Raw genomic sequence first — 27,687 nt, 5'->3', positions numbered from 1 at the left:
TTCAGGTTACATCCGTGCCCCTCGTAGCCTTAGACAAAGCAGTAGATTGAGCCGCAGCCCGGGATGTACCACCGCCCACACACCCCTCCAATACCTCCTACACGGCCCAAGGGTTTGGTTTCACCACCCGTAGCTCCGAACCTCTGACACCCCCCCCCAATAACTCCCTCTCAATTAGCCCTGTCCTTCGCTCGACGTCGACATCGCCAGCCAATCACAACTGCCCGAGTCCTCCTCCCCTTAATTCTTTCCCTATGCTGCCCCTTGCGGCCATCTTGTTGAGGGGAGAACAGTGAGCGGTTTGAACCTCAATGTGTGCGACAGCAGGCTGAGCGAGGCGGGGTTTAAGAGGGGCGGAGCCGCCGCTAACATTTAGCCGTTTTACTTCTCAGCATCTGCATCGGCTCTCACTTCCTCTGTATTTGCTGTCCGGGAGATTACTGCGTGCGACAGTATTTCACTGGGATACATCCGACTGTGGCTGTTACCATGTCACCTGACCAAGAGTCCCGGTAGGGGAGAGTGGGGGAGCGAAGGGACCTTCCTTCACCACCCCTGGCTTCAGACTTACGCTGGAGCCGGCAGCGCCATCTCTGACAGCGGCCTGTATTATCCCCGAACTGTCCTGCAAGAGGAGGCCGACCTGGGAACAAGGTTGCCGGTGAGGTGGGTGCGAGGCCTGCTGTCCTAGTTGACTGAGGTGAAGCGAAGAGATAGGAAGTCGGAGAACCCGCGATGTCTTCGCTACGCTAGAGGCGGACTGTGAGGAGCTTTGACAACTAGTCCCCGAGCTCTGCTCGCCCTGCTAGGGGAGGGAACGGAAGCCCTATCGGCCAGGAACGGCCTACCTCGTCCCATCTTCCAGCCTCCCCGTGGGGATTTGTTTTGGTTCTGCCCCTCCACGATGTCTAAGATGCCGGCTAAGAAAAAGAGCTGTTTCCAGATCACCAGCGTCACCACGGCGCAGGCCACCAGCAGCATCACGGAAGACACGGAGAGCCTGGACGATCCGGACGAATCGCGGACCGAGGATGTCTCATCTGAGATTTTCGATGTGTCCCGGGCCACGGACTACGGGCCCGAGGACGTGGTGGAAAGGAGCTCCTCCGAGGAGACCTTGAATAATGTCGGGGAAGCGGAGACGCCGGGAACTATGTCTCCTAACGTTCCACATGAAAGTTTCGGGATCGCGGGCACAGTGATTGGGGTCGGCGGGGGAGCTGTGACGCGGAGCAGCGGCCAGGTGGCCACGGGAGGCCCTTCCGGCCAGCTCTCTGCTCCCCATACCCCAACTGCGCTCCCTGGTGTTGCTACGCCGACCAGCGCGCCCCATGTCACATCTCAGCCTGCCGCCAGCAGCACGGCCACTTGCAGCTCCCGTTTTCGGGTGATCAAGCTGGATCACGGCTCAGGAGAGCCATACAGGAGGGGTCGCTGGACGTGTATGGAGTATTACGATAGGGACTCTGATTCCACCTTGATCAGTAGGACTGGGGACACGATCAGGCACACCAGCACCATTGATCACTCTGTGGACAGGGACAGTGGCTTGGGTGCCACCGGTGGCTCAGTGGTGGCGTCTGCCGTGCACATAGGCTACGCTCCAGAGTCTCTGGCTGACAGCCCTCTTACTGCTGTGTCACAGTTGCCTTCGAGTGAGAAGATGAACCAGCCCTCCCAGCAGCAGCATTTTGTTATTGGGCAGCAGCCTATAGGCGGAGCAGTGTCTCAGGGGGCTGCTCAGCCAATGTATCCTGGTGCTGCAGTCACCACTCAGCAGATGATGGTGCAGCAGAGCCAATCCCATGTATCTCCTCAGAACATTGTACAAGGTGGACACAATGGCAAAGGCACCGTACCCCAGAATGTACCTGTAACTATAACCCAGCAGCAGGCAAGTGTTTCTGTGAGTCAACCACAACAGTTTGCTTTCTCCCAGGTCCAGCCTGGACATGTTATGTCTACCCAGTCCTCTGCCCAGCCAGAGTATGTGCAACACGTAACAGTTATGCAGTCACAAGGAACAAGTCAGAAAGCCACCACTGCTTCGGTTATTACAAGTACTGGGTCTCCATCCAGTCTTCCAGGCCAGCACCTGCAAGCAGGTGGAGCGCAACTGATGGGTCTTCTTCCCAAAACTAGCGAGTCATTGAGCCAAAGTTCAGGGCTCATACAAAGTGGTCAAGCGCCGCAAACCCTACCGGTTCATATGCAGCCTCCAGGAACGGCGGTGCAGACAAATGTGTCCTCAGTAGGTGTAGTGCAACACAAAACAAGTCAACAGCAAGCTGGTGGGAGTAGTCATGTGTCAAGCATTCCTGGTGGACACCTTGCCATGCCTCCTGGAATGCAGAATGTGCCTGTGGCTGTACCAAGTAGTGTGCCTACTGCGTCTGCCGCTCCTGTTTCTATGCCAATTGCCCCTTCTACGTTTGCACAGTCTCCATTAACCAGCCATACACCTGTCAGTAGGAGTAGTAGCCTGATCCCACCTGTTGGGCTTCCAGCAATGCAAGGCATGGCAAATGTGCATGCAAGTCTACCCCAAACTAACATAAATCTATTTCAGACACAGTCATTGACTGGTCAGATTGACGACAGAAGAAAGTCGGAGCCCCTACCTCAGCCGTCGGTTTCCCTAATTTCTGAGAAGTCTTTCGTGAAGGTTCCTATTACAGACGCTCTAGCAAATCCTCTCCACTTACCCGTATTTGGTTTACCTATTCCAGTTGATGGCGATGATGACAGGTATGATGCATTTCACATTTTTCTTTAATGTTTCTAAATGCAATTTTTCCAGGAATGTGTATATTTGTGTTTCAGCGAAACTGAATGACACACTTGAATAGCAGGTTTGTAGTTTGTTGAAAGGTAGCAAATCATTTCATTTCTATAATTCCACAGTGACGGACTGGCCAAAAGCTGTATATACTAATGGACATGTCTGCTTCGTTATAGCATATATATATATATTATTAAGGTACAAACTGCAATATCTGCACTGGGTTAAGGCGTATTGGGTGCTGTTGCTCTGTGATATTTGTATAACTGAGGGCTCAGATGTTTGAAAGTATGTTGAGTATTATATCTGTATACAGCGGGCACGGGTGAGTCGGCGCATCTGTGACAGATTAATGTTTTATGTGCAATAAGTATTACAAAAGGGGCTGTTTATTGGCCGATCGCTTGTTGCTTATGTTCACTCAAGGTCTTCATAAACAAACATGGAGATCTTGGATTATTTTCAGAATTTCCCACAGGAGGTAGAAGAGAACTTTAGGAAAAGCCAGTGTTTATGGGGCTGCGCTTAAGCACTGACTCTGTGATTGTGTTGACTTTGAGTCTTTGATCCAAGTTCTGATCCAATAAGTTGGGTGTTTCAATATTTCCTTGCGTGTGACGCCCTTCTGCCAAACCCAACTTTTAGTCAAATGGAGTGGGTGCCGCTAGGTATCTTGTGTTTGACAGATCACACCTGGTGTAGTCTGTGTGTATTCGTTGCAGGCTAAGTGATTTCAGTAAACTATATATTTCATGTTTCGTTATGTATACATGCATAAAGCATGCATGCTGTAGAAGTGTCTTTTAATTATAATTCTTTTATTTATATAGCACCAACAATTTACACAGCGTTTTACACTACATATATTCAAGGGGTATAACAAGATGAGAACTGACAGACTGAGACAAACCGATACATTAGGTGGAGAGAGCCCTGCTCGCAAGTGTACAGTCTTGAGGGAATCTATATTTAGATCAGGTTGCTCCTGACAATCTTTCCCAGCCCCAAATCTGCTGAGCCCCTTCTTTGCGTGTCGGGGTATACGCCGCCCGTGCACGGACTCCATGGGATCGTTCATTCATAGGTCTGTAGCATTTGGTAGGCGCTGCCATCGCGCTGATATGTACGATTACACAAAAGAATCATGTGATGTTTTCGCTCGCTGCCAGGCCACGTTGCTCTTTAATACGCTGAGGATCGCTCCGTTCCAATTCTGTAACTGCTTCTCCAGTCTCGATGCTCCGGGATTTATTTTCTATTGTAACTTGCCTGTGCTTTGTGGGCCGTTTAAAAGAGCCGGGCACTTCTTTCTCATACATGCTGGGATTTATTCACAGGTGTTTGCATTGGTCTTTCACTCTGTTGCTGGCCCTGCATAATGCATAGATAAATGAATCATGCCATACTTAGCCCCCCCCATACATTTAAAGAAGACCTCCAGATACACCCCACTGTACTGTGTATTAGACTGGTCCACATATTGTCTGCAGCTGCCAAGTAAAGAGGTTCAGCATCGCTCGCTGTTCTGTTATTGGAGTGCTTCCATGTCGGTATCGGTAACTTTCGCAGGACTGACTCATTATTTGCCGTCTCAGCTGCTGCCGATAACTGGAATAGTTGAGCGGTTGAATCATGATTTACCTGTTGCCTGGCACGTCGATAACTGCACTTAATCGTATAAAGCGGTGTTAGCCATATTCATGTTGATACTGACCGTTCTCTATGCTATATTGTGGCGATATCACGGAAACATCGGCTCGTGAATCTTGATAATGCCTTTGCGTGTAAATTACAAACGGTGGCTGTAGCTGTTCTAATCCTCCTCGTTTGAGATCAATTTTGGGGGCTTTGTTTTTGGGTGCATCATCGCTTATCCTTTTTGGTGCAGGGTCTCGTTCGTGTCCCCCTCGCAGTATTTGGCAGGTGATTTCTGTTTGGTGTCTCGCCAAGATAAATACCATATTGGCTCGGATATAGGCCGCCCCCGTATATAGGCCGCACCCTAAAAGTTTGGTGCTTTTTTTTTTAAAGTTTTTTTCTTTAAAAAACACCAAAAAAACATGCTGCCACTCTGTCCCCCCCCGAGATATGCTGCCACTCTGTCCTCCCCCCCCCCGAGATATGCTGCCACTCTGTCCCCCCCCCGAGATACGCTGCCACTCTGTCCCCCCCCCCCGACTTACCAGAGCAGACTCCCCGGGTGTCTTGCGGGGCCGGAGGGGGACATCTATGCAAATCGCGTATATAACTCCCGGTGCCGGCACTCAGCGGAAGTGCCGGCACCGGAAGTTGTATACGCGTATTGCGTAGATGTCTTCCGCCAGCCCCGCAAGACACCCGGGAATCTTCTCTGGTAAGTCGGGGGGGGGGTGTAAACTGTATCGTGCGGACGCTTAGACAACCTCCCGTGCCGGCACCAGCCCCCCCCCCGTGGGAAGTGCTGGCAGGGGAGGATGTCTGAGCGTATCGGGGAGTAGGATGCAGGTCCCTTGCACCGCTGCGGGGGATCTGTATCCTAACCCCGCTGCCTGCCCGGCGCCCGGGACTGCATGTCCTGGGTGTCGGGCGCTAGACCCCGAATATAGGCCGCACCCCCACTTTAAAGACTTAAAGTGGGGGGAAAAAAGTGCGGCCTATATTCGGGCCAATACGGTATTTATAGCTCCCATTGCTGCCTCCGTTTAATAATGACTTTTTTGAACAGGTTGCTGAGGTAGTTGGATTCCAATAAAATTAAAGGGAAACTGATCTCAATTTCTCAAAAGGCTCCATGATGAAAAAAATTACAAAGGTGTTGGGTTTTGTTTATCCTACTCCCTTTTTGCCCACTAAACTGTGGCTGTTCCCATTAGCTACATCACTTCGCGTATGCGGAGCGAGCCATAAAGACATCCGCCGGTAACTTCCTCAACCCAACGTCGTAAGATCAATTCTGTACAAAAAGCAGCATCATGGAGCAGCTGACGTTGGCTCCAGAAGTGGCGCTTAATCCGACATCTATGATAGGATAATAAAACTTTTTATTGGATTGAGGAATTTACTGCAGGCCCCCCCCTTCTTCTCCCACCCCGCTTGTGACTTAGATCTGTCTGTATGTGTTTTTAGTAGTGATGGGAATGAGTCTGGTTTTCCTTTACCTTTATGTTGTGATTACAATGTCTCCTCCTGTTAAATTTTGTGTATGGCATTGCTTCAGCTGAGGTTTTACACAGATATTACTGAGCTGATAAGGAACGTGTGAAACGGATAGATTTTATAATAAAAGTGAGATCTAAACACAAGCGAGCACAAACGGGTATCGTTTATTACAGCTAGGTAAAGATTCCAATTGACTTGTCATGTTCAACTTATTTGCTTTGATGTACACAACCTTTTTTTTTATTATTATTATCATTATGGGCATATATACTACTGTACAAATGTTCGGTGTCCTTTAGGACATTTCTATCTGTAACCTAATTACAGCATGGTTTTCTAATTTAAAAGTTGACCTTTTTTAAACTTGGATTAATGAACACAATGTGCCATTTGAACACAGGAGTGATGGGAGTGATAAAGGACCTCCTATGAAGATATTCCATTAAAAAAAACCAGCCCTCTCTTTCTCAAACACAAGGACGTTTTTAAATGACCTCAAATGTTTTGAACAATACTTTGATAGAGATATATATCTAATATATATTATTCTCAAGGTATTCTTGTTTCATGGGGGCTAGTTTGGTAGTTTTCCAACACCCATGGGCTGGCAGGGCATAAAAGTCCCAGGAGCTAGGTAGTCATGACTTCTCACTTTTAGTCTGTCTGGCTCCTGACTTTATTAGGAATAATTTAGATATTAGACCAGCTGTCCTCCCTTTTTTATTGTTCTTAAAGTAAAACTACATCTGTATTGTAAGCGCTGGAGAAGCCAATCTATCCACTGCAATTACTGGCGATTTAATTCTTATTCTTTGAAGAAAAAAAAAATAAAAAAAAAGTTGCTGTTTTGTGTGTTTCCTTTTTAAGCTTTCTGTACTATTCTACTTTGCATGTCTTTAGTGTAATTTATTAGTGTTGCGCTTTTTTTTTTTTTGTGCGTGTGCCATATGGATGAATATTTAAATACCACTTTTGTTGCTGGTGACACCGCACATGAAAAAAAATGTTGGAAGATTTTTAAAATTGCCTCCACAAAAATAAGGCAAGTACAAGAGTTGTGTTCTTTAATGTCTAAATTGCATGGCGCTTCATGAGTTATCATTCACATTGCGATTGAGATGCGTGTTAATATTGTGCAGTAGAACACTCTTAAATCATGGGGGGGGGGGTGACAAATAATCCTTCTAAAATACTGTGTGTATGAATGTGACGTGGTTGCTTGTGCTGCCGAGAGAGAGAACTCCTTGAAAAGTCCTCCATGTTTGGCACGGAGATGTAAACTACAACCGTGTGTTGGAATAAGATCAGAGTGTAGATCATTTTCCATAGATAGCCGTCCAGCATGCGCTGTTCAGGCCACATTCCAGTCCCTCTTGTGAATGGCTGTGATTGTGACCGGTCGGCTCCAGCCGGTAGCTGCAGATCACATTGTAAGCCCTTGGTTCTCTGCTGCCTGCTGCCACATTTGATTTAAAGGTCCGCTTGAGTAGGTTTAATTAAAGCGGCTAAACTTCACCAATAGTAAGCGAGAAAGTGTCTGCTCAACAATAGATCCTGCACTGTTTCCCAGCCCGGGATGTTAAGACTCTGCATGCTATATAAAACCGTAGGGCTGATGTGAGGTGATGAGCCAGCTTACGGCAGCTTAAAGCAGATCCCAAATCCTAGATTGTTTTAGCCTCAGCCTGCACGGTGTTATACGGCGCGGTCATTTTGGGCTATTATTTTGACTGCTGTGACGGCACCCATCTCCCCGCTGCGTGTAAATGGGAGCAACTAGTGCGTTCAGTCTGTTAGACAATTCTGGGTCATCGTGTTACCTGGGCTTTGTAGAGTCCTTCAAAGAAAAAAAAAAAAAAAAAAAACCTTGTATAATGAAAGCTCCTAGAAGTACAAGCTGTATTTAATTACTTTAAGCAAATCCAGCATAAGAGTACAAATCCGGTGAGCGAGGGGGCAACGTGTGAATTGCTTCACCTAGTGCAGGTTCCCCGGAGAGTGAAATGTATGTCTGTACCCTTGTTACTGTATCTTTCTGTAATTGTGGTGCTGTGTATGTGTATATATATGTATATATGTGTATATATATAATATATATGTATATGTATATATATTTGTTTTTCGGGGGGGGGTGCTATTTTAGTCAATTCCTATTTCAGTGTGGTTTCAAATTTGAGGCCATGGCACTGAGATTACCTGGTATGCTTATGATATGCCAGATAAAGGCAATCTGTTCCACGGAAACTTGACTTCCTTGACTGCCATGAGTGCCATACAGTGGGTTGGTGGCAAATAACACTTCATAAGTAATATTTGCTGTTCAGCAGTCCTTATCTTGCCTGTGTTTAGGGTTCCTGTTTATGTACAAATGATACTTAAGAAGTTAAGACATCCCAAATGCGATCCATTCTCCACAACGTTATTTTGTAGTGCCCCGCTACAACCATTTAATTCCTTGTGATTGCACTTCTTGGTATAAGCCTTTTATTAGCAGAGATGTGTTAAACCATGTTTCATTTGATTCTTGGGTCTCGCAGGAATCCCTCATCTGCTTTCTATGAAGCTTTTCATCTGAAGGTCCGTGGGCCAAAGAAACTGTGTGATAGGTATGGCTATTGGATTGCTGTCCGTGGAGGCTTGCATGAACGGCTTGCGATGAGCTTGATTCTTGCGTTAACACCTGGCAAATGGTGCTATGAAAATGATCTACAGCTTTGGCTGGTTTACGTTGGGATGTGGGTGTCGATCAGATTCTAACTTGGTATTTTTCTTTTAGGTTGTTTCTTGCTCCCATCAATGCTCAAATCCAGTTCTAGACTTCAATTAAATATTTAACTTATACATAAGTTTACTTTCATTCCCAGATCTTTTTATTTTTTTTTTTTTTTTTTTTTTTTTTTTTGGGTGGGGTGGAAATTTCAATTGAACGAAGTTTGGACCGATTCACCAACTTTCTGATTATACTGTAAATGAAAGCTTCCTATTCAAACACACTTTGTTGCCCGGAACTCCTCATGTCTGCAATATGGAACCAGGACGTAACATTCTCAAATTATAACTTGCATTGAAACATCTTGTAAAAAGCCTGCAACCCTAGAGATGCATGTTGGAAGATGATATCCCACGAAGACTGTTAATCCTTACAGATACTACCTGGTAATGGCCAAGAACGTTTCCTGAACTTGAAGTTTATTCATGGAGGCAAGCTAAGGAAGACAATTGGATGTTTTGGGGTTTTTTTGGTTTTTTTTGTTTTTTTTTGCCTTTTCTGTAAATGTTTATAGTCAGTTTATGAAACTATACGTTTTGTTCAAAAGTAACGAAATAAAAAAAAAAAAAATACAAGCATAAAAAGGACATCCGTTCCCCAAAAAACCTTTCTTATCTGCTTATAATGTGAATCCAGGCTTTTAATGGTTCTGCTCCCTTTTTTATGAGCACAAACCTAAAATAACTTTAAAACTTTTAGGAATTCAATTATTAAAACATCTTCTGGATTTAAACACCTGGAAAATATTAGAAAATGCCCAAGTCTGAAGAAGCAAGTTTGTCTTAAAAGAAGACCGTGGAGGGAAGAGAGCACTTATTTCTCTAAAACTACATAAAAACAAAACTAGTTTTTCATTAACAGATCAATATAGATTGATCTGTGGTCTATTGTACCTCCTTTCTGATGAAACCATCTGCAAATGTATCTTAAAATGCATTTGATAATTTAGAATGAGCCTTGTAGCCCCCCATGGCTGCCCCCGATCTGCAGTATGTGCCAATAACAGCTGCATTTGTAAAGGAGGAAGCGTTGGTTAACTGAACAAACTGGCTGCTTCCATATATCAAAGTGTAGCAGCAAAAAAAATGAAATCTACAATTCCTTTTTGCAATGCTCTCAAAGGGTGGCTTCTAATGGGCCTCCGAAACATGCCTTGTGACTATCATTAGGGTGTTTATTTTATTGAAGATCACACTTTTGAAGGGCCAAGCAAAGACTTTATATAATTCCTATAATGTAGTTGATGCGTAATATCATTTTCAAGCTACTTTTGTAATTTTCAAAACCAAATCGCTCCTGGGAAAATGTACCCCCCCCCCCCTTCTGAAGACTTTCTGAATAATTTTTTTTTTTTTTTTTCCTTTCAAAAGCCGGATTTGTCTGTGTTCTGTTTTTACAATGTAAATGGAATTCCATTTTGTTCCATCTCATCATTTGGATGAAAATATCGAACCTTGCTCGCATATGGCACGCTGGCCGCTTAGACAAGCTGAAGTTTTCCATTGATTATTCATCTTTTGTTCCAGAACCTTCAATTCCCAGTCCGCTGACCGTAGACATCTGGGGTATCTGTAGAGGGAAGTTGCATTTCTAATTGTGTACAACTTTTTTTTTCTCTAGTCTTTTTAGATCTACAGTGTTGCTATTTTGCTTTGGAGGAACTTGGAATTGGATTAGAGCAGTCAAGGGAGCAGGGAATATCGTAAAAGAAATAAAGGGAATTAACAGTTTGTGACCGTCGACTGGTTTAGCAACTTATTCTAAGGCCAAACAGAGAGCAAGCGATTCAGAAAGGTAAGATTAATTTCCATTCTTTAAAGGGCCTCAGTGAAACGCCATTCCATACAAAGACATTCCCAGAATTTTGTGCGAGATTGATGAATTGGCACACTTAATACACAAGTGTTTATTTTCTCTTTGGTGTATAACTGTGTTGGTGTTGTGGTCTTAATCACGGTTATGATTCTCAAAATATGCCTTACTAATTTTACTGTGAGCTGCAAATATTTTGGCTTGATCATCATGCTTCGTGATTTTGAAATTATCTGTACAATTTAAAGTGGGGTATTCTCCTGGAACGTAAGGGATTGTACTGTGTTCTGCTTGCTTTTTGTACACTGCATGTTGTCTGAATATTTGTGTTGCTTTTAATTAAACCTGTTTAGTTTTTCAGTGTTATTAGTCGTTTAACATTTCCTGTAAAGGGTACATGGAAACAAACTTCCTTTTGTGTGTAAAGCGCCAGTGGCTTTTCATATTTCAGGGATGCTGGTCTTCAGGAGCAATGATATTTCCTAACAGTATCGGTACATACAGTATTTTTTTTTTTTGGGGGAGATAATGTAGAAGTTCGACATCCTACACTCTTACAGGAATAGTATGTGTACCCGAAAATGTGCTCTGGAATTGTACATACATTGGCAAAGAGGTGCCTTTACGTGGTAGTCTCCTGATGGCGATGTAACAAAATATCATTTTGGATGACGTTACATCTTACGGCCACCTCCATGGCTGGTGTGTGTGTACAAGTCATAACTGGTGTACATGGTATCCCGAAGAATAATGTTCTTGTTTGGCGGACAGAACTATCTTCTGCTCAACGAGCAGCAGTAGTCCATGTGAACTTTGGAAACGGAAGTCTTCGTGGACAAACCAAATACAAGCAAGAGATTGTTGATTCCACCTTAGAAAAGACCGTTCTTCAAAATTAACATGGTAACGCCAATACACAACCAGTGGAGTTTGTGGCCATGAAACCTACAAGAGCAGAATTGGTGTTTATTGTACAAGCATAATGTAATACTGTGTGTTGGATAAAATACTTTGCTCTGTCAAGTTACATATTACAGCAGCTCTTTGTGGTATAAATCAAAGTCTACATTGTCCTAATAAATTGTTGGCATTTAATTAAAAGGACAGGTTTTTTTTTTGTATATATTTTTAGATAACTTTGAAAAGTGAAAGATAATTTAATTCTGTATTAACTTCCTTCCTGAGAAACTTCCATAGACAAACTGTCCCTGCATTGTACGTTCTGCTTTCTCCTGGGAAGTTTTTATTTTTGGCATAACCATGAAAGTTGCTATGAAACCTATCCCTTTGAGTTTTGCAAGAAGGAAACCAACGTTCACTAACAGGTATTAACAGCTACACCAATTAGCCTTCCAGCAGAACATCTAGTAAATAAGGCTTTTAACATTTTCAGAAAACATATGGTTCCTCATGGAATGTCTTCACTGTGGTTAAAGATAATACTAAGACCTAGTTTCTAGATGGACTCTTATAAGCTGAGTGATATGAGTACTGTAGTGGATTGAATAGTCCTGCAGTAAGATATATAATATTGTGTGTGTATTTTTTTTGGTCCTACCTCCAGTTTAGAGACTTGTTTTATTTTTTTTTATACAGTCCTTGGGTTAGGCACCCTGTTTATGAGGGTTTATCTATTTTGGCTGAAAGACAAGGGTATAGCCCTAGGTTGGGCAACACCTGAAGACTCTACCTTAATGGTCCTCGGTGACTCTGTTCATCCCCTGACCCAAATTACTTGCCTCTGTTTTCTCTATAATGGTTAGAAAGGTAAGCTCGTCCTCCATTAAAGAATGTGGCCCTGCTGATTGGGTCACCGGTGGCGTTTGTGTAGCAAGCTAATAAGACAAGCGACCTGTCATTTTCTTCTGTGCTGTTGGCAGCCCATCAGGTTTATGAATGAAGGAAGAATTGTCGGCAACTCTGCATGTACTTTCATTGCCCTTGCTTGGCAGAAGACTGCTCATTTCAAGCAAACCTATGTGTCATGAGCCAATGTGTGCCTCACATTACTTCCTCCCCATTACTAAATGGTGTGTGGGGGGGTGTAGTTCAGATGCCTTCCTTCATCTCTGAAGCATATCCATGGTATTTATCACAAGTTAAAAGAATAGTACATAAGAATGTACTATTCAAAAGCTTCAGGCACAAAACTCACTCGTTTCTGGTCCAGAGCTGGGAAGGGGTGATCCCGGGGAATGGAAGGAAATTACCAGTTTCCCAAAGAATGAGGAAACATCCCCTTCAATAGCTATTAAAAAAAAAAAAAATGCCCAATAGGGATGCATCTGTGTTCAGTACCATAAAAAGGTCAGAACACACCAATGCCTGTATGGTGGAAGTTTTAGTGGCCAGATGTGCAAGGTTATGGATATACTAGATTTTAGGAAGGCTTCTTGGAACCTTGCAAATGTCAAAGGCTTTACATGAACTTATGTCAAATTGGAATAAAAATTGTGGATGTGCCCTTTCGAAGGCTTTAAAATTGTAATACTTTCTGGTGATAAGATGTTCCTACAACGCAAGATTCATAAAGAATAGTCTTCCCCTAAGACATCAAAGCCTCTATTAACTGAGCAAAAAAAAACAATTCCCGGTACTATAGCCCAAGCCATAGTCTATTCAACAGCTTTTATTGTTTCTAAGTACAAACAGATTAACTGTAAATGTCTAAACATAGATCCGCAGGACACCTATTGCTGCGTTCCAGTTGTAATAATGGATGGCAAGGAACTTGGTTTTGAGCTTTCTACTGCAATCTGCACATTCAGAAAAGTCAGAGCGGTGACAGCTGAGGCGAAAGGTGTTGTCTGTTATTTGGATAACTTGTCAGTAAGAGCCCAGTCGCAAACTTCTTAAGCACCATTTCCGCATCGCAGTTGCGACCCAACAATACGTAGGTTACCTAATCAATTGGGGTGGGAGGGGAATACCAGCTAATACTCATGTAAGATTGTGTTGAGTGATATAAAATGCCACCCAGGGGGGAAAAAACACTGCGCCAATTTGTAGTTTCCTATCCTATCCAGTTAGTGATGGAAGAAAATGTGTCGTCCATGATATATCTCATGGCGTTATTGTGAACCGTTTAAGCTTCCATGGTTCATGGTTGCCGGGGATCGGCATTGTCACTGCCTGCTGTGAGCTTTTACTCGATGTTTGGACCTAGGCACAGTGCTGACCATACTTTTTCTCCTGGTGGATCCAAGACTTTCATTGAACAAGATGATGGTCATGGCGAGTGCCAGACTAGGTTGTAGTTAAAGCTGATGATCGTTTGCAGATAGGCCCCTTTTTGTCAAGATCTTAGATTCAACTTCCAGGCTCCTGTCACTTGCCCCCCCTTCTAAGGATTAAAAGGCTTTAGTAATGAAGTATTTTGTAAAATTCCCAGCTCTCCAGCCATCATTAAAGCACTTTAAAGGACAGGGCTTCACTGCTTCTTCTAACAGCAAGTGCCCTTTAAGAGTATGAGGTATTAGAGTGTCTCTTAATAGTTGAAGAAAGGGTGGTGTAACTTGTTGCCAAGTAGAGGTGGTGCTGATGGTTTATCAAAGTCTGGTACAGGTTTTGAAGTGCGAGTCCCCCAGCTAAACTGTCTGCAGAATACATCTCCATGCTGGGGTTTTTTGTTTTTTTTTTGGTTTTTTTTTGCTATGCCAGTAAGGATACAAAGCCCACAAATCGGTGTTCTTGTACATGCATTCTTAAGAATATCAGTTTTAACCATAATTTGTATAAATGTGCTGCAATAATGAAAGGAAAAGTTGGTGGCTGGATTATGCAGGACTGTGTATAGTGCTGTGTATCTCAACACCAATTCATTTTGTGTCCTCAATGTCCTGACTGAAGCACAATTTCCTGTAAAGTCACCGGTGCACCCTTACAAAAAAAATACTGCAGTTTTTCTGAAGTAATACTGCAGTTTTTTGGACATGAGAGAACTGCAATACTGCACTTTTACTGCAGTATTACTGCACATTTACTGCATTTGTACTTCACTGTACTGCAGTTTTTACTGCAGTTATTTTTGTACGGAAGTGCAAATGCAATAAAGCTACAGTACTTTTTGAAGTACAACTGTAGGTTTGCAATATATATAAAAAAAAAAAAAGTGCCGTAAATGTGCAGTATTGCAGTTTTTTCATGTCCAAAAAACTGCAGTAATTTTTCGTAAGGGCATTATACTTGTGCTTTGATCCTGGACAGACTTATGGGGGGAGTTATCATGTCTAATCTTTTCTTTTAGCAAGACATGTAGAGGAGTTTGACTGCCTGCTATTATACAAAATAACCACCTTTTTGACATCTTTATAGTTATGGAGGACTTAAATCTTCCTGATGTAGATGAGACCCGAACATCTGTGTCAGCCAGAAGCTAGAGACACAAATTCTTGCACTGTATTTTATAGAAATTTTTCTAAAATGAAAACATTTGTTGGCGTCTTTCATAGTCCAGGAAAAATGGAAATATTTGTCTGCTAAAGGTGGCAGAAAATTGCATTAAACCTGCTACTTGGACTAAAAGAAAAGGGAAACTACTGTGGTACTCCCCAGGTGTTACACAAATGTTGGAGAAGGTAGCTTTTAGCCGTATTGGCTCGATTATAGGCCGCACCCGAAAAGTTACTTTCTTTAAAAAAAAAAAAAAAAAAAAATTAGATTCTTAGGGGTGGCTATCTCTGCGCGTCGGGTAGATGTCCACAATGTGGGGTAACTGTTAGCAAAGATAAACAGGGTTGTTTACGGAGGAAGTTGAACTATCCAAAGTAAAAACTGACAAATCCATGGGATGAGATGCACCTGAAGTTACTAAAGGAGCTCTGGGGTGTACTGGGACTGACTTATTTAACTAGTCACTATTGGCAGGACTAGTTCCAGAATTTTTTTAAGTTGGCAACTGTAGTACAACTTCACAAAAAACTGCAGACCAGTAAGTCTTGCGTCAGTACTTGCCAACGTTAATGGAAACCATGCTAAAGGATAGGATTGTTAAATATTTGTGAGGAAATGGTTTGCATGCTTAGAAACCTCCTGGACTCACTAAGGGGAGATGCTGTCAAACTTAATTTATTTTTTTGTGATAAGTTAACTAAAAGACACCAGAGGGGAGCTGTTTATCTAGATTTTAGTAAGGCGCCTGACACTGTCACCCATAGAAAACTTATAACTAAACTGGCTGTCAAGATGGTTGAGTGACAGGAGGCAGACTGTTGTAGTAAATGGTATATATTGAGAATGAGGTCTTGTTACTAGTGGGGTACCTCTGAGGTCCGTATTGGGACCTGTATTTGTATTGTGATATTACAGAAGGTTATAATGGTGACGTATGTCTCTTTGCGGATGATACAAAGGTCTGCACCTACATAAGTTGAATAAGAATAGTTAAGAGTGGGACAGCTGCAGTTTAATGTTTATCGACATAAACTACTGCACTTAGGACATAAAGACAGCATATGGCGCTGGGCAGGGGCGTAACTAGAAACCTCAGGGCCCCGGTGCGAGAATCTGTTAAGGGGCCCACTCTTCTTCCCCCCCCCCCCTCAACCCATCTATCCCTTTCTCACGATCTACCCTCTTCTCACAGTCTCCCCACTCCCTCCCTACACCCCCCCCTTTGTAGGTCACTTACCGTCAACTCCTGTGTTGGGAGCGTGAGGCATTTGTCTCGGGTGCCGTCGCTTCACTGCTGAGCGCCGGCATATGATGTCATATGCCGGCGCTCAGTGTGAAACGCCGGTTACCCGACACAAACGCCTCACGCTCCCAACACTGCACTCTGGGCAGCGCTGAGGCAGGCGACGGCGGCGGGGAGCAGAGGCATCCTGGATTTCTGTCAGTCAGGGGGGCCCAAGAGTTGCCGAGCGGTCGTTTTCAGCAACCGCTTGGGCCCCCTGACTGGCAGAACTCCGGGGCCCGGTCGCAGTAGTGACCCCTGCGACCCCGGTAGTTCCGCCACTGGCGCTGGGACATTGGCCTTGGTCACAACGGAAGAGGGGAATAATTATGTCTGATGACTCAAATGTAAGAGAATGCAATAAATTGTCAGAAAAAGTAAGCATGGTGCTGGGTTGTAGAGCGAGTGACATTGGTAAGAGAAAGGTAGGTGGTTCTGCCACACTACAGATCTCTGACCAGACCTCACCTTGAGTATTCTGTACAGCTCTGGAGACAAGCTTACCTGAAAGGAGCAGAAATGTTGGAACAAGAAGTCATATCTAAAACTAGAGGGTCAGCCTTCCCTGTAACTAAAGGTTTACTGTACAGTGAGGGTGCTGGATAAAGTGATCTGTCTCCCAGCAGTTTTGGGAGCTACTACGATAAAGGAATTTAAACATGCATGGGGTAGAAGTAACACTATATCCTGATTACGGGACTGGATCAAGGACTGATTCGGAGTCTCTACATCAGGAAAAATGGGAAACCGGGATTGGCCACCTTCCCATTATCAGTCTGCAGTGTGTAGTATTCGTCGGTGTCTGCCTTTTAAATGGCAGAGGTGGCAGCTCTAAGCACATTCTGCAAATTTCTATATAATGCTGATGCCGTGACATTTTAGGCTAAAATTGTAGTCCACTTGCAGACGTGACTTATTTCAATCACATTTTCGTGTGTGTATATTGTATCTAAAAACAAACCAATCCAGTTCCCGGGATCAAAAATACCCTTACTACCCCACCCTAAAACATCACTTTTATTAACATGTTTGTTAAAAGGTATAACCAAAAAGATGTTTAAAAACACCAGTGTCACCAGTCGTACCGTAAAAGCTATACGTCACTGTGACATGAGGGCATATGCCCACAGTCGTATAACACTAATAGTATCAAATCATATATACTGTTGATGGCTGCAGTCCTAACAACAAGAATAATTGAATTGACCAGTGACTTATTAAAAACTCGGACAAATAGCCCCCCTGACATGTTTCGCTCCTCAGAGCTTCATCAGAGGTCTGGGCTAATGTTATACGACTGTGGGCATATGCCCTCATATCACAGTGACGTATACCTTTTACGTATTGTATATGTTTACTTGTAATGTGTTCTCGGTAAGTTAAAAACTAAATTTTTCTTTTGGTAGCACAGGTAAAACTATTACAATTTTTTTTTTTTTTTTTTTTTTTTTTTTTTAATATATCCAGAGCTCAGGGAATTCTAGTTTAATGCTGCCATCTGTTGGACTGCAGAGAGAATGATACACACTGAATAACAAAGCACTTTTTTTCTTAAAATAAAATACATTTTTGTTCTTTAGCTGATTTAAGGCACATTTCTAATTTTTTTTTTTTTTTTTTTTTTTTTTTTTTTTATAAAAGGAGCTCCTTATAACTGCAAAAAATGTGTCGTGTCCCCTAAAAAGTTTTCTTCTGTATTGAGGCTTGTATCTGTTTATTTTTGTATTTGTAAAAGGAGAGATGGAAAACCTGCACTGAATATTTAGCCTTTCCGTTTGGAGTGGGGTTATGTAGGAGTCTGATCGGAACAGTCTTTGTTTGGGAGGAGTCGCAGCGTTCATGCATAGTAGTGGAGAACATAATGAGTGGTGAAGCTAAAACTGCGTCTGATAGGCTGATCAGTGTACGGTAATTGAGAAGCTGGTTAGCAACAAATTGCAGACTGGGAGGATATGAGTAAGCGAATCAGGAATTTGGTGACATGACTGGTGGAGCATAACCACATTTCTGCATCCTATAAGCGGAAATGACATGACCTTAATGGAGTGTGACATACATTAACTTCAACTGCCTCTGTGTTTCAGTATGGTTATGTAAGCTATAGAAAGCCTAAGTGTGATGTAAAAGGAGATGCATTTAGCGTTCACCAAGAGTTGACATTGGACACCCCTGTGTGTATTTTCACGGAATGATGTTCCTCTATGGGTGGGTGGCAATTTCGGTATGTCTAAAAACAATCCTGCTCTGGATTCCCCCAAAGTTCGTTGCTTCCAAAGCATTGAAGGAGTTCTAGAAGTAGCCTTAGAAATAGCGCATTGAATGACACACTTTCATTCCTTGTCCGCGGCTATATGGGCTCCCTCATTGGCATATGCCGGCTACTTTATTATTGCTTTGAACTGCAGCCGGGGGAAGCGCTGCCTAGATTTCTGGGAAACATGGGCTTCTTGACCCGTGATGTGTAATGAGCCGCGATTGAGTCCTGGTGTTCTCAAAGGTTTTCTCAAAGGTTTCCCTCCTGCGGACTGCAGGCTGATCCCACATTAACAACGATCGATTCGGAAACTGGAGAGACCATGTACTAATAACAAAACGGACAATGTACTTTGAATAATTAAATGGATCAGTCAAAATCTCCAGTAATGACTATAGAGAATAAAAATAAAAAAAAAAACATTTCCCTGTCCCCAACCCAAAAGAGAACAAAAATCAAGTGACCCCCCCCCCATATTTTCAAGGTGAAAAACTTATAAATTGGCTTGGTACACTAAACAAAGGGAATTTCAGTTTGAAAAAAGATATGGTAAAAATGTCTTTCTGTATCTAAGAAAGTATTTGTTAAACTTGGCTGGAATTAAGTGAGGGTTCTCTCTGCTTTCAGCAGCTGGAGGACAAGTGACGTAAGACTTCTTTCTTCCCCACGAAGAAATGTCTTCGCTAATTAACATACAGTAAAACGGGGAACTCCTTTGAGGAAGAGAAAGGGACTTATAAGCACAGACCTGCTCTATGTTAGCATTATAAAATAATATTCACGGGACGGACTTTCTCTTTAATGTATCCGACACATAACGGCAACAAAAGTATCTATCTGCCCGAGCTGGTGAATCCTTCTGTTTATAAAAGGGGAAGACAATACATTAGTTTTTTGGTTGATGATTTTATCAGGGTGAGGTAGATAGACTGAAGATAAAGTTAATGATTAAATGAATGAAGATTGGAAGCTCAGAGTTTTCAAAATCCATCTTTCTTCACCAGTGCAAAACCGCGTATATTTATTACTAAAGACGCTGCACGTAATGTAAAGAAAGGTAAAACTTTTATATAGAAGATTGGCCACTTGCAGCTCAATGTTAACATTAAAGTAATAAAAGCAAACCCAAAGGGTGAATATAATCTCAGGGTGTACCCTGGAACAGCGTCCCAGCAGAAGTGGTAGAGGCTAATACAGTACTTTACCAATACTTCTTGAGAAGCCAAAAATGGCCAGACTAGATGGGCCAACGGGTTCTTATCTTCTGATGCATGCATTTATGACGGCATATAAATATGTCTGTCTGTCAACTTGACTGCCTTATATTATAATAGTTCTTCATTCTGAATGTTTTTTCTATCTGTCCTTGAATAAATGATGTATAATTTGTATGGGGGTGGTAAACATGAAAAAGGGGAATCGTAAACAAACATCATGACACCCAACAAGGTGTAGGGTTTTGCAGATAAGGTGCCCTTAGGAAGGGGTTAAAGGGCTTGTTTTTTTCTGTAGGATAATAGGTGTGTTTAACAAAGCAATCACGTTGGAGAGAGGGAATGTTTCATGAGACTGGTGGCTCTGCGTACGTACGTTTCCCCCGCCCCGGGGCCGGATCGTTTCTCGTTCTCGTGTAGCTGAGACACTTGGCAGCTGAGACACTTGGCTGCTGAGTCTTGTTATTGACACGTCTGGTGACTGCGAGTGCACACTCTACGGGCTGAAGGCAAACGCATCTTACTTTCATTTAGTTTTTTGCTTTTCTGATGTGGAAGTGATGGCTTGTAGGCGATCCTGCATGTACCCCGCTCTCTCTCATCCACGGGTCACAACACGCTGGTGAGTTTTTCTTCATACAAACTGTCTGCAAAGCTACTTTTGCCATCGGTTTTCTGGACGTGGATCAGTAATCAGAAGGATGAACACTTGAGTGTCGATGCAGGCGTGTTAATGAGCGGACCCTTATATTTCCAATATGTATACATAATGGGCTAACTTTTAGCGCTATATATTGTGTAGCTATGTTTGTGATGCGCATTCAGCATGTTTTTGCATTGTAACTAGAATTGCCGTGTAGTTATCTCCGTGATGTGCCTTGCAGCTGATGTTTGGAATATGACTTTTTTGGGTTTTTGACGTATACATACATTAAAGGCGTTCTGTCCAGCACCTTTTTTTTGTGTTTCTTTAAGGATGGAGAACAGTTTACGGTTTGGTGAATAAGATGTATTTGTATTTAAAGCAAATGCATAACCGTTCAAAAGTTTTTCATGGAAAACACGGACATTGCAAAGGGGTTTTCTAACTATCAATTATCCTTTTAGACATAAACTTGGATTGGCTGACACAACTTGCCAGGAGTCATGGGAGTGATTAAAAATCAGCCATTCCCTGCTACTATAGTCACTTAACAACATTTACATCTAAACTATTTCTGATCCTTTTCATGTTTTTGAAAGAAAAGCAAGTTTTGTGCATTAACTTTTCTAAGTGACCCTCAAATGTATGCGCGATTGATTTAAGGTGTTCTTGGCATAAACTTCCAACACCCTTGATCTGTGGCAAGGCTTAAACTGCATTTTATTCACCAACAAAGAAATGCATACTAAAGGAAAGAAGACTTACTGTGATGTGCATTCTTACGCTACCGAAAAGGGGGAAAACTGTGAAAGCCGCATACCTGTACGAACACATCTGCTGTGAGGATGGGGAATGGTGCAGATGCATAGGGGGTTCTGATCATCTCTATCTATTTGCAAGTAGAGACTATCATTTAATGGGGTATTTGGATATCCTAAGCATTTGAGCGCCCATTATAACCAGAGAGGTCCTTCATAAATTCCTGTGAGTTGGGTGAGGAAAGGAGGTAAGCTCTTCAGGCTAGCAGACTTCTTCACCTCTGCCACATCTTGCGACATCTGAATTCCTTTAAGCGGTTTAAATCCATTCCCTCCAATACACTGTTCCGCACTTTAGGTAGTTTTTAGTTTCTTAACCAAATTAATGTATGTTGCGCTTGTCCCACCCCAGTGCTCTAGAGAGACTGACCCCACCACTTTTAGTCATGGCCCCTCGGCGTTGATAAAAAAAAAAAAAAAAAAAAAAAAAAAAAAAACACTGGAGGGCCGACTGCCGTTTAAGTGAACGCGGCACTTTAGAGCTGAGAGTGTTAATCGTTGAAATGTCATCATATGGCATTATTCTCTGGCTATTATTGCAGTGTAAGGTGTTTTTTGTGTTTTATGACCTTAATCGGTTGAATTGTAGGGTTTTTAAAGCATGTAAACACAGGATGACATCACAGGTTAATGATTATTTCGTAAGACTGTAAAGTGTCCATGATGTGTGCAGAATTGGGCACACTATATGGCCGTATATATTGCTTAGCTGGCCACTACGTCAAAGCAACCCGGGTTTGGCGAGTCCTATCAAGTTTTTCATGGCTATATTATTGGGAATATTCTAATAGAAAATGAGTTAAATGACTCTGAAATAGCCCGGTGTGTCTACTTCCCCCCAATCTGTTAACTATACGCTCCCTGCATATCAAATAACCGTAACCAAACCGTAATGTGCGCCTTCGGATGACTGCTTTTACTTTGACAGCGAAACACGGCGCTGGATTGGTAGATCTCCAAAACATGTCCTAAAATGTTCTTTCTGGGGCAGAATAAACCGCGTTACTTATAAAAAGAATCCACAGCTATTTCTATTTGGGTTACCGGCACCTTTCAATGCTGTCATTGTGACTGTCCCAGCCGTGCTTCGGTAACAGCGGCCCTTGTGTGCTCTGCCCCGTCTGCCGGTTATTCCTCTTCGTATGTTTGGATCCCTGAATATATTTTCGTTGTACTGGGCACGTATACGATATTTCACTTTTGTTCACAGAATAGGGTTTGTTGTTTTGGAATGAATTTAGTAAAATGTCTCTCTCGCTGATGGGTGCGGAGAGCCAATGTACCCAAATCTGATTGTTTTAAGACTTGAAACGTATAACTGCCTCGCACACTGTGCCCCGTGGGGCGGATGAACCGTGGACCGCAGAGTTTTCCGGTTGTCGTGTGTGTGTGTGTGTGTGTGTGTGTGTGAGAGGCACGTCTGTAATTGGTGTGTACGATGGAAAGTGTTTGTATGGGCAACAATGTGAATTGTGTTCGTAGTCACACAGAGGCGATCATTTTGTTGATGCAACAGTCAAAACCAGCTCCTTTCTGTACACAGATACCGGTATGAATTCTCGTTGCCTAAAGGCTGTTTAAATAGAAATGTGACTATAAAAAGTTGTTCCGATCTCATGATTTCGCTCCTAATGATTATGCGGACTGGTTCTTCTCACTGCTGTGTAAATATTAACCTTTACCACGTGTGGATTTTCCCATCTTCTTGAATGAAATCTGATCAATTATACATTATAATATATATTAAGTGTTTTCTCTCTTCCTTTTGCAGTGCGTCAAGTGCGAATGTTGTAGCCATTGACAACAAAATCGAGCAGGCGATGGTGAGTAGTGGGTTAAAAATAAAGTCTGTATTAAAAGAAATTTGTTGTTTGGGTGGGTGGGATCTGTCCTTTGGTTTTGCCCGGTTATCCGTTGATATATATATGACAAGATTATTTTATGGTTGAAGTAAAGTGTTTTCGTCTAGAAGAGACCATATTACATGTTTTACATGTTTAAAGCTTGTGCTCTTTTCCGCTTGTAGCACTTTTAAAGCTAGAATCTCATCGCTTTGGTTTTAAAGCGGTCTGAAATTCGCTTTATCGTGGCCAATGCTGTCCTGCCGTCTGCGATTTCAATTCCTCGGGTGAAAACGCACAAAACTTTCCTACGGGTGGCAATTGGTGATTATTAAACTAAATGGAATCCGACTGCCCAGGAAAATGATTTTAGGATTGATTTACAAGACTGGTTTTCAGCTAGTCTCTCAACTGGTTTTAAACTGTTAAGCCTTTGCATGCCCCAAACTCCTTGGATATGTAGGGATTGGACCTTGATTTTTATGGTGCCAAATTCTGACTTCTCGAAATCACCATCTACCCAAAAGCAACCATTTGGCGTTTTGATCAAATGCCGGAACATCGGGTGTGCAAAAGCAGCTTTAAAATTATATTTTCTAAAGTTTTGAACTTCCCTTCTTGGCGTATCGAATGTTTACAGAGGCTGCTTTGCCCATCCGGGTTCCACTAAAGAGTTTATTAACGTAAAAGGAGGAATATCTTGGTAGAGAGGAGTAATCATTGAAGCCATTATAAGCGAGGAATCGGCTGCACCTATAGTATGATTTATGACTACCATGGTTTGTAACCTACTATGGCTTGAATTTTAGTTTTACTTAAACTGCGTAATCGTGTTGGGTTTTCCATTTTAAAACCTCTTTTAATATTACAGCTTAGTATTGTAATGTTGGGGGTCTGTTGCGGTTGAAGTACATTTAAGTAGTTGTCGCTGCCGTGATAAAGGCAAATATGTTGTATACATGTTTATACAGTAAATTGCACTCCTGTTGGGCAGATACAATGGCCCCCTACCCAAAAACAACTTTGCCAATTATATTATGAATGAACTTTTTAGTTTCCCTAAAAAGACAGCAAACTTTCATGGCCGTTTTAACATAAATCCTAACTTCTGATATTTAATTGTCTCGCTTAGTGATACTTAGTGTAACTAATTAACAGCCAGCGACTGAACAGGGCAGAGATAAGATAACCGGGAGGGTTAATCATGCCGATCTTGTTTAAAGTAATTAAGATATAAGGTGGATTTTTAAAGCCACCGACAAAGAACGAGTATTAAATGACTTGCCTTCCTAAACCCCCGCCTCACTGTCCGGTCAGATCGGGAGCACTTACTGCGCATGCCGAGGTGCTTTCGGCTGAACATATCTCCTGCAAGGGATACGGTGGGATTCTGATGAGTCCATGCATTAAGTGCAAATATGCATGTTGCGTAATACGTAGGATTTAGAACCCGTTTATTTAAGAAGCTTACTGGGCGTGTAACCTCAGATCCATATTCATGCCTAATTTCTTGGCTGCTTTATTGCTATTTTTAACATGTTTACCTTTTGTTGACCTGGGAGGTTTTGACAACCTTTGCTGCTTTTATTTAAATTCCTTGCTATAGCGTACAAGTTGCAGAGGTGAATATTCCGGTTAAACACGTTTTTAGCAGATCATGGATGTAGAAGTTCAAATGAAGCGCACTTAAGTATTTGACGCACTGTAGATTGCTAACCAAACCTGTAAAGGTGCCTTGTGTTCTGCTTGGGGTTGCAGCAGTTTTATTAGGTATTCTTAGCTCTATGTATGAATACAGATTGTGACCTTACGAACCATCTCAGTGATCTGTTTTGATCTCATTATACATGGCACATCATGCCCTAGATCCTGGCTTATAATGGCCTTGCCAGTGGGTGCTGCTCTAAGCTAGTGTCCTACTTGTGTTTGCTGGGCAAAGGGTGCTTTCTGTGGAAGTCCAGTCTTCTCCACAGCAGATCCCCCTCCCTGGGGAAACTGATCCACAAAACGATTACCGTATTTGCTCGATTATAAGACGAGGTTTTTTTCAGAGCAAATGCTCTGAAAAATACCCCTCGTCTTCTAATCGGGGTCGTCTTCTAATCAGACCTCAAATAGAGGTCTGATTAGGAGACTAAGATCCAGATCCCCCGCACCGCTGCAGGGGACCTGGATCCTCCTGTCTCACCCGACCCCCCCCCCCCCATACACACACTTACCGGTGCTTCCTGCTTTGTTGCCGGGGCAGCGGGTTGACGTCTACGCGATGCGCGTAGACAACGTCCGCTGCAGCCGGAAGGAGGTGTGGCTAGCAGCGGGGGTTGTCTGCGTCCGTCGCATAGACCTTCCCCGACTGTCAGAGTCGGGGAAAGTATACGCGACGGACGCGTACAAACCCCCGCTGCTAGCCACACCTCCTTCCGGCTGCAGCAGAAGGCGACGTCAACCCGCTGCCCCGGCTGGAAGCACCGGTAAGAGAGGGGGGAGAGCGGGGGAAGGGGGGTGAGAGAGAGAGGAGGGGGTGAGAGAGAGAGAGAGAGAGAGAGGAGAGAGAGAGAGATTGAGAGAGTTAAATGGGGGTATAGGGTGTGAGTGTTAAATGGGGGCATAGGGCATTTCTGGAGTGGCGTTAAGGGGGCATTTAATAGAGCACTCTGCCTCCTGAAATGCCTTATACCTCCCTATATGCCACTCTGCCCCATAATATGCCTTTTAACCCCCTAAATGGCAGAGTGGCATATAGGGGTATAAGGCATTTCTGGAGGCAGAGTGCTCTATACAATGCCTTTTAACTCCCTTAATGCCACTCTGCCTCCTGAAATGCCTTATACCTCCCTATGTGCCACTCTGCCCCATAATATGCATTTTAACCCCCTAAATGCCAGAATGGGATATAGGGGTATAAGGCATTTCTGGAGGCAGAGTGGCACATAGGGGGTCAAAAGGCATACCATGGGGCACAGTGGCATATAGAGGGTTAAGAGGCATATCATGGGCCACAGTGCCATATTGGAGTGGCAAGCCTGGGGGCAGATGTGCGTAACTGGGGGACAGTTTGGAAAATACAAGAAATAAAAACAAAAGAAATCTTTTTCTCAATCATAGCTTTTATTAAAAAAAAGAGTTTACATGAATTAACATTTACTGGTAAAACTTTTTTCCTTTGGGGTCGTCTTATATCCAGGCTTTTTCTTTTTTTCCTAAGTTAATATTCAGATTTTGGGGGGTCGTCTTATAATCAGGGTCGTCTTATAATCGAGCAAATACGGTACTTAGACTTTGTAATCTCAATATCCTTTTTTCCTTTTCATTAGGACCTGGTCAAAAGCCATCTGATGTATGCTGTAAGAGAAGAAGTGGAAGTCCTAAAGGAACAAATAAAGGAATTGATCGAAAAGAACTCTACACTTGAACGTGAGAATGCACTGTTAAAATCCCTTTCCAACAACGATCAGCTGTCTCAGCTCTCCACCCAGGTGGGTCTCAACAGCTGCCAGCAACAGCCTCCGGTGACTACGGCCCCTCTCACCGCTCCGCAGATCGCACACCCTACGCAGCAACCGAATGTCTCCTCAGCATAAACAATCCAATCTGCTTTCTTGCCTCGTCCAGCAAACCGAAAGCGTTCTGTCCTTGTGTGCCACTGCTGTTCTTTCCACATAAAACTGAGGGAAAATGATGAAAGCAAGTAGCCATGCTTCATTTGTGTGTGTTGGCCTTTTCAGTATTAGACAATCGTTCTAGCAGACTTCTCGCTGTGAGGAAGCGGTAATGCCTATTGCTTTCTGCGTCAGGTTTTAAGAGTGGGAGACATGTATGTTGGATACATGTCCTTGTGTTGAAGATGTGTGGAAAGGAACATAGTTTCCTTTTCCAAAGTAGATAAAGCAGAATTTTATGCTTTGAGGGGAGAATCCCTTTTTGTAAAACAATGTATCTACACCGATACTTAGAATTGCAGCAGTGATCTGCGTACTGTGAAGTGCAGTATGCCCAGACAGTGCAGGTACAAGGCATGTGTACATTTTAATGCCTTGTTATAGATGTCACTGTCCAGAAAACATTTTAGAGTTTTGCCATAGATTAATTATTTAATTGTTGTCCTAGACCTGATGGTTTGAGTTTCCTGTCTCGAACTTTGTACCGTGCAAGCACAGGTACTAAAAGTCAAGTGCTAAGGTGGGTACTTGACACAGGTCTTGGATCTTTCGTTCTGCTTAAGAACAGACACGTTATCAAATTCATACATCTGTTAGAGAATGGCTTTCTGTCACAGATGGCTCTCATGTGCCTACAGGCACTAGCCATGGGGTGTACAGCCTAAATTTGATGATTTGAAACCCACACTGAGAATACCTTGGTCTGTGGCAGTGGTACGAAGATGAACCCTAAACTCCACTGCGCCTGCTCTATAAAGGGGACCCCTCAACATTTGATACTGCCTTTATATACTAATATCTGATGTCAGAATACCGCAAAAGGTCTTGCTGAGCTTTGGTGGCTCTCCCAGGGTAGCATCTATGCCTAGAATATACTCTGAGCCATATTATGTCAGTACTTTGTAAGCAGATCTCCATTGTGTTCCGTGAGAGCCACCGTTCGTTAAAAATGAGGAATATTAGCCTCTGTCAGTTTCATTTAATGTTCGTGTTTTATTTATTACAGGGCTGCTATTTTCATAATATGTGTGAACAATGTCACAGAATCTTTATTTTATTTACCTTCCCCCTCTCCTCCTCGA

General features: G+C 42.9%; 1 protein-coding gene across 4 annotated transcripts; it reads left to right on the top strand.

Moving 5' to 3' along the window:
- Positions 1-252: 252 nt before the first annotated feature.
- Positions 253-27,061, top strand: TSC22D2 (TSC22 domain family member 2). 4 transcript variants are annotated; one of them, XM_053459863.1, is made up of 5 exons: positions 253-1,906; positions 2,570-2,748; positions 8,458-8,526; positions 22,877-22,928; positions 26,261-27,061. In XM_053459863.1, exons 1-5 carry the CDS (start codon positions 905-907, stop codon positions 26,525-26,527), a joined length of 1,569 nt encoding a protein of 522 aa, XP_053315838.1. In that variant the 5' UTR covers positions 253-904; the 3' UTR covers positions 26,528-27,061. The 4 variants fall into 4 exon arrangements, 3 of the variants coding, with proteins under 3 accessions (XP_053315838.1, XP_053315836.1, XP_053315837.1); XR_008351088.1 differs by lacking the exon at positions 8,458-8,526 and adding an exon at positions 10,311-10,484 and having other exon boundaries at positions 253-2,748; positions 26,261-26,347; XM_053459861.1 differs by having other exon boundaries at positions 253-2,748.
- Positions 27,062-27,687: the final 626 nt, after the last annotated feature.

The sequence above is a fragment of the Spea bombifrons genome, chromosome 3, assembly GCF_027358695.1.
Source record: "Spea bombifrons isolate aSpeBom1 chromosome 3, aSpeBom1.2.pri, whole genome shotgun sequence".
NCBI lineage: Eukaryota > Metazoa > Chordata > Amphibia > Anura > Pelobatidae > Spea > Spea bombifrons.
The sequence above is the reverse complement of the archived record's forward strand: the minus strand, read 5'-3'. Positions and strand labels throughout refer to the sequence as shown.

Coding starts and splice junctions, on each gene's coding strand:
- TSC22D2 (XM_053459861.1), top strand. CDS start 905: ATGTCTAAGATGCCGGCTAAGAAAAAGAGCTGTTTCCAGATCACCAGC. Junction 8,527..22,876: donor CCAAAGAAACTGTGTGATAG/GTATGGCTATTG, acceptor TTCCTTTTGCAG/TGCGTCAAGTGCGAATGTTG. Junction 22,929..26,260: donor ACAAAATCGAGCAGGCGATG/GTGAGTAGTGGG, acceptor CCTTTTCATTAG/GACCTGGTCAAAAGCCATCT.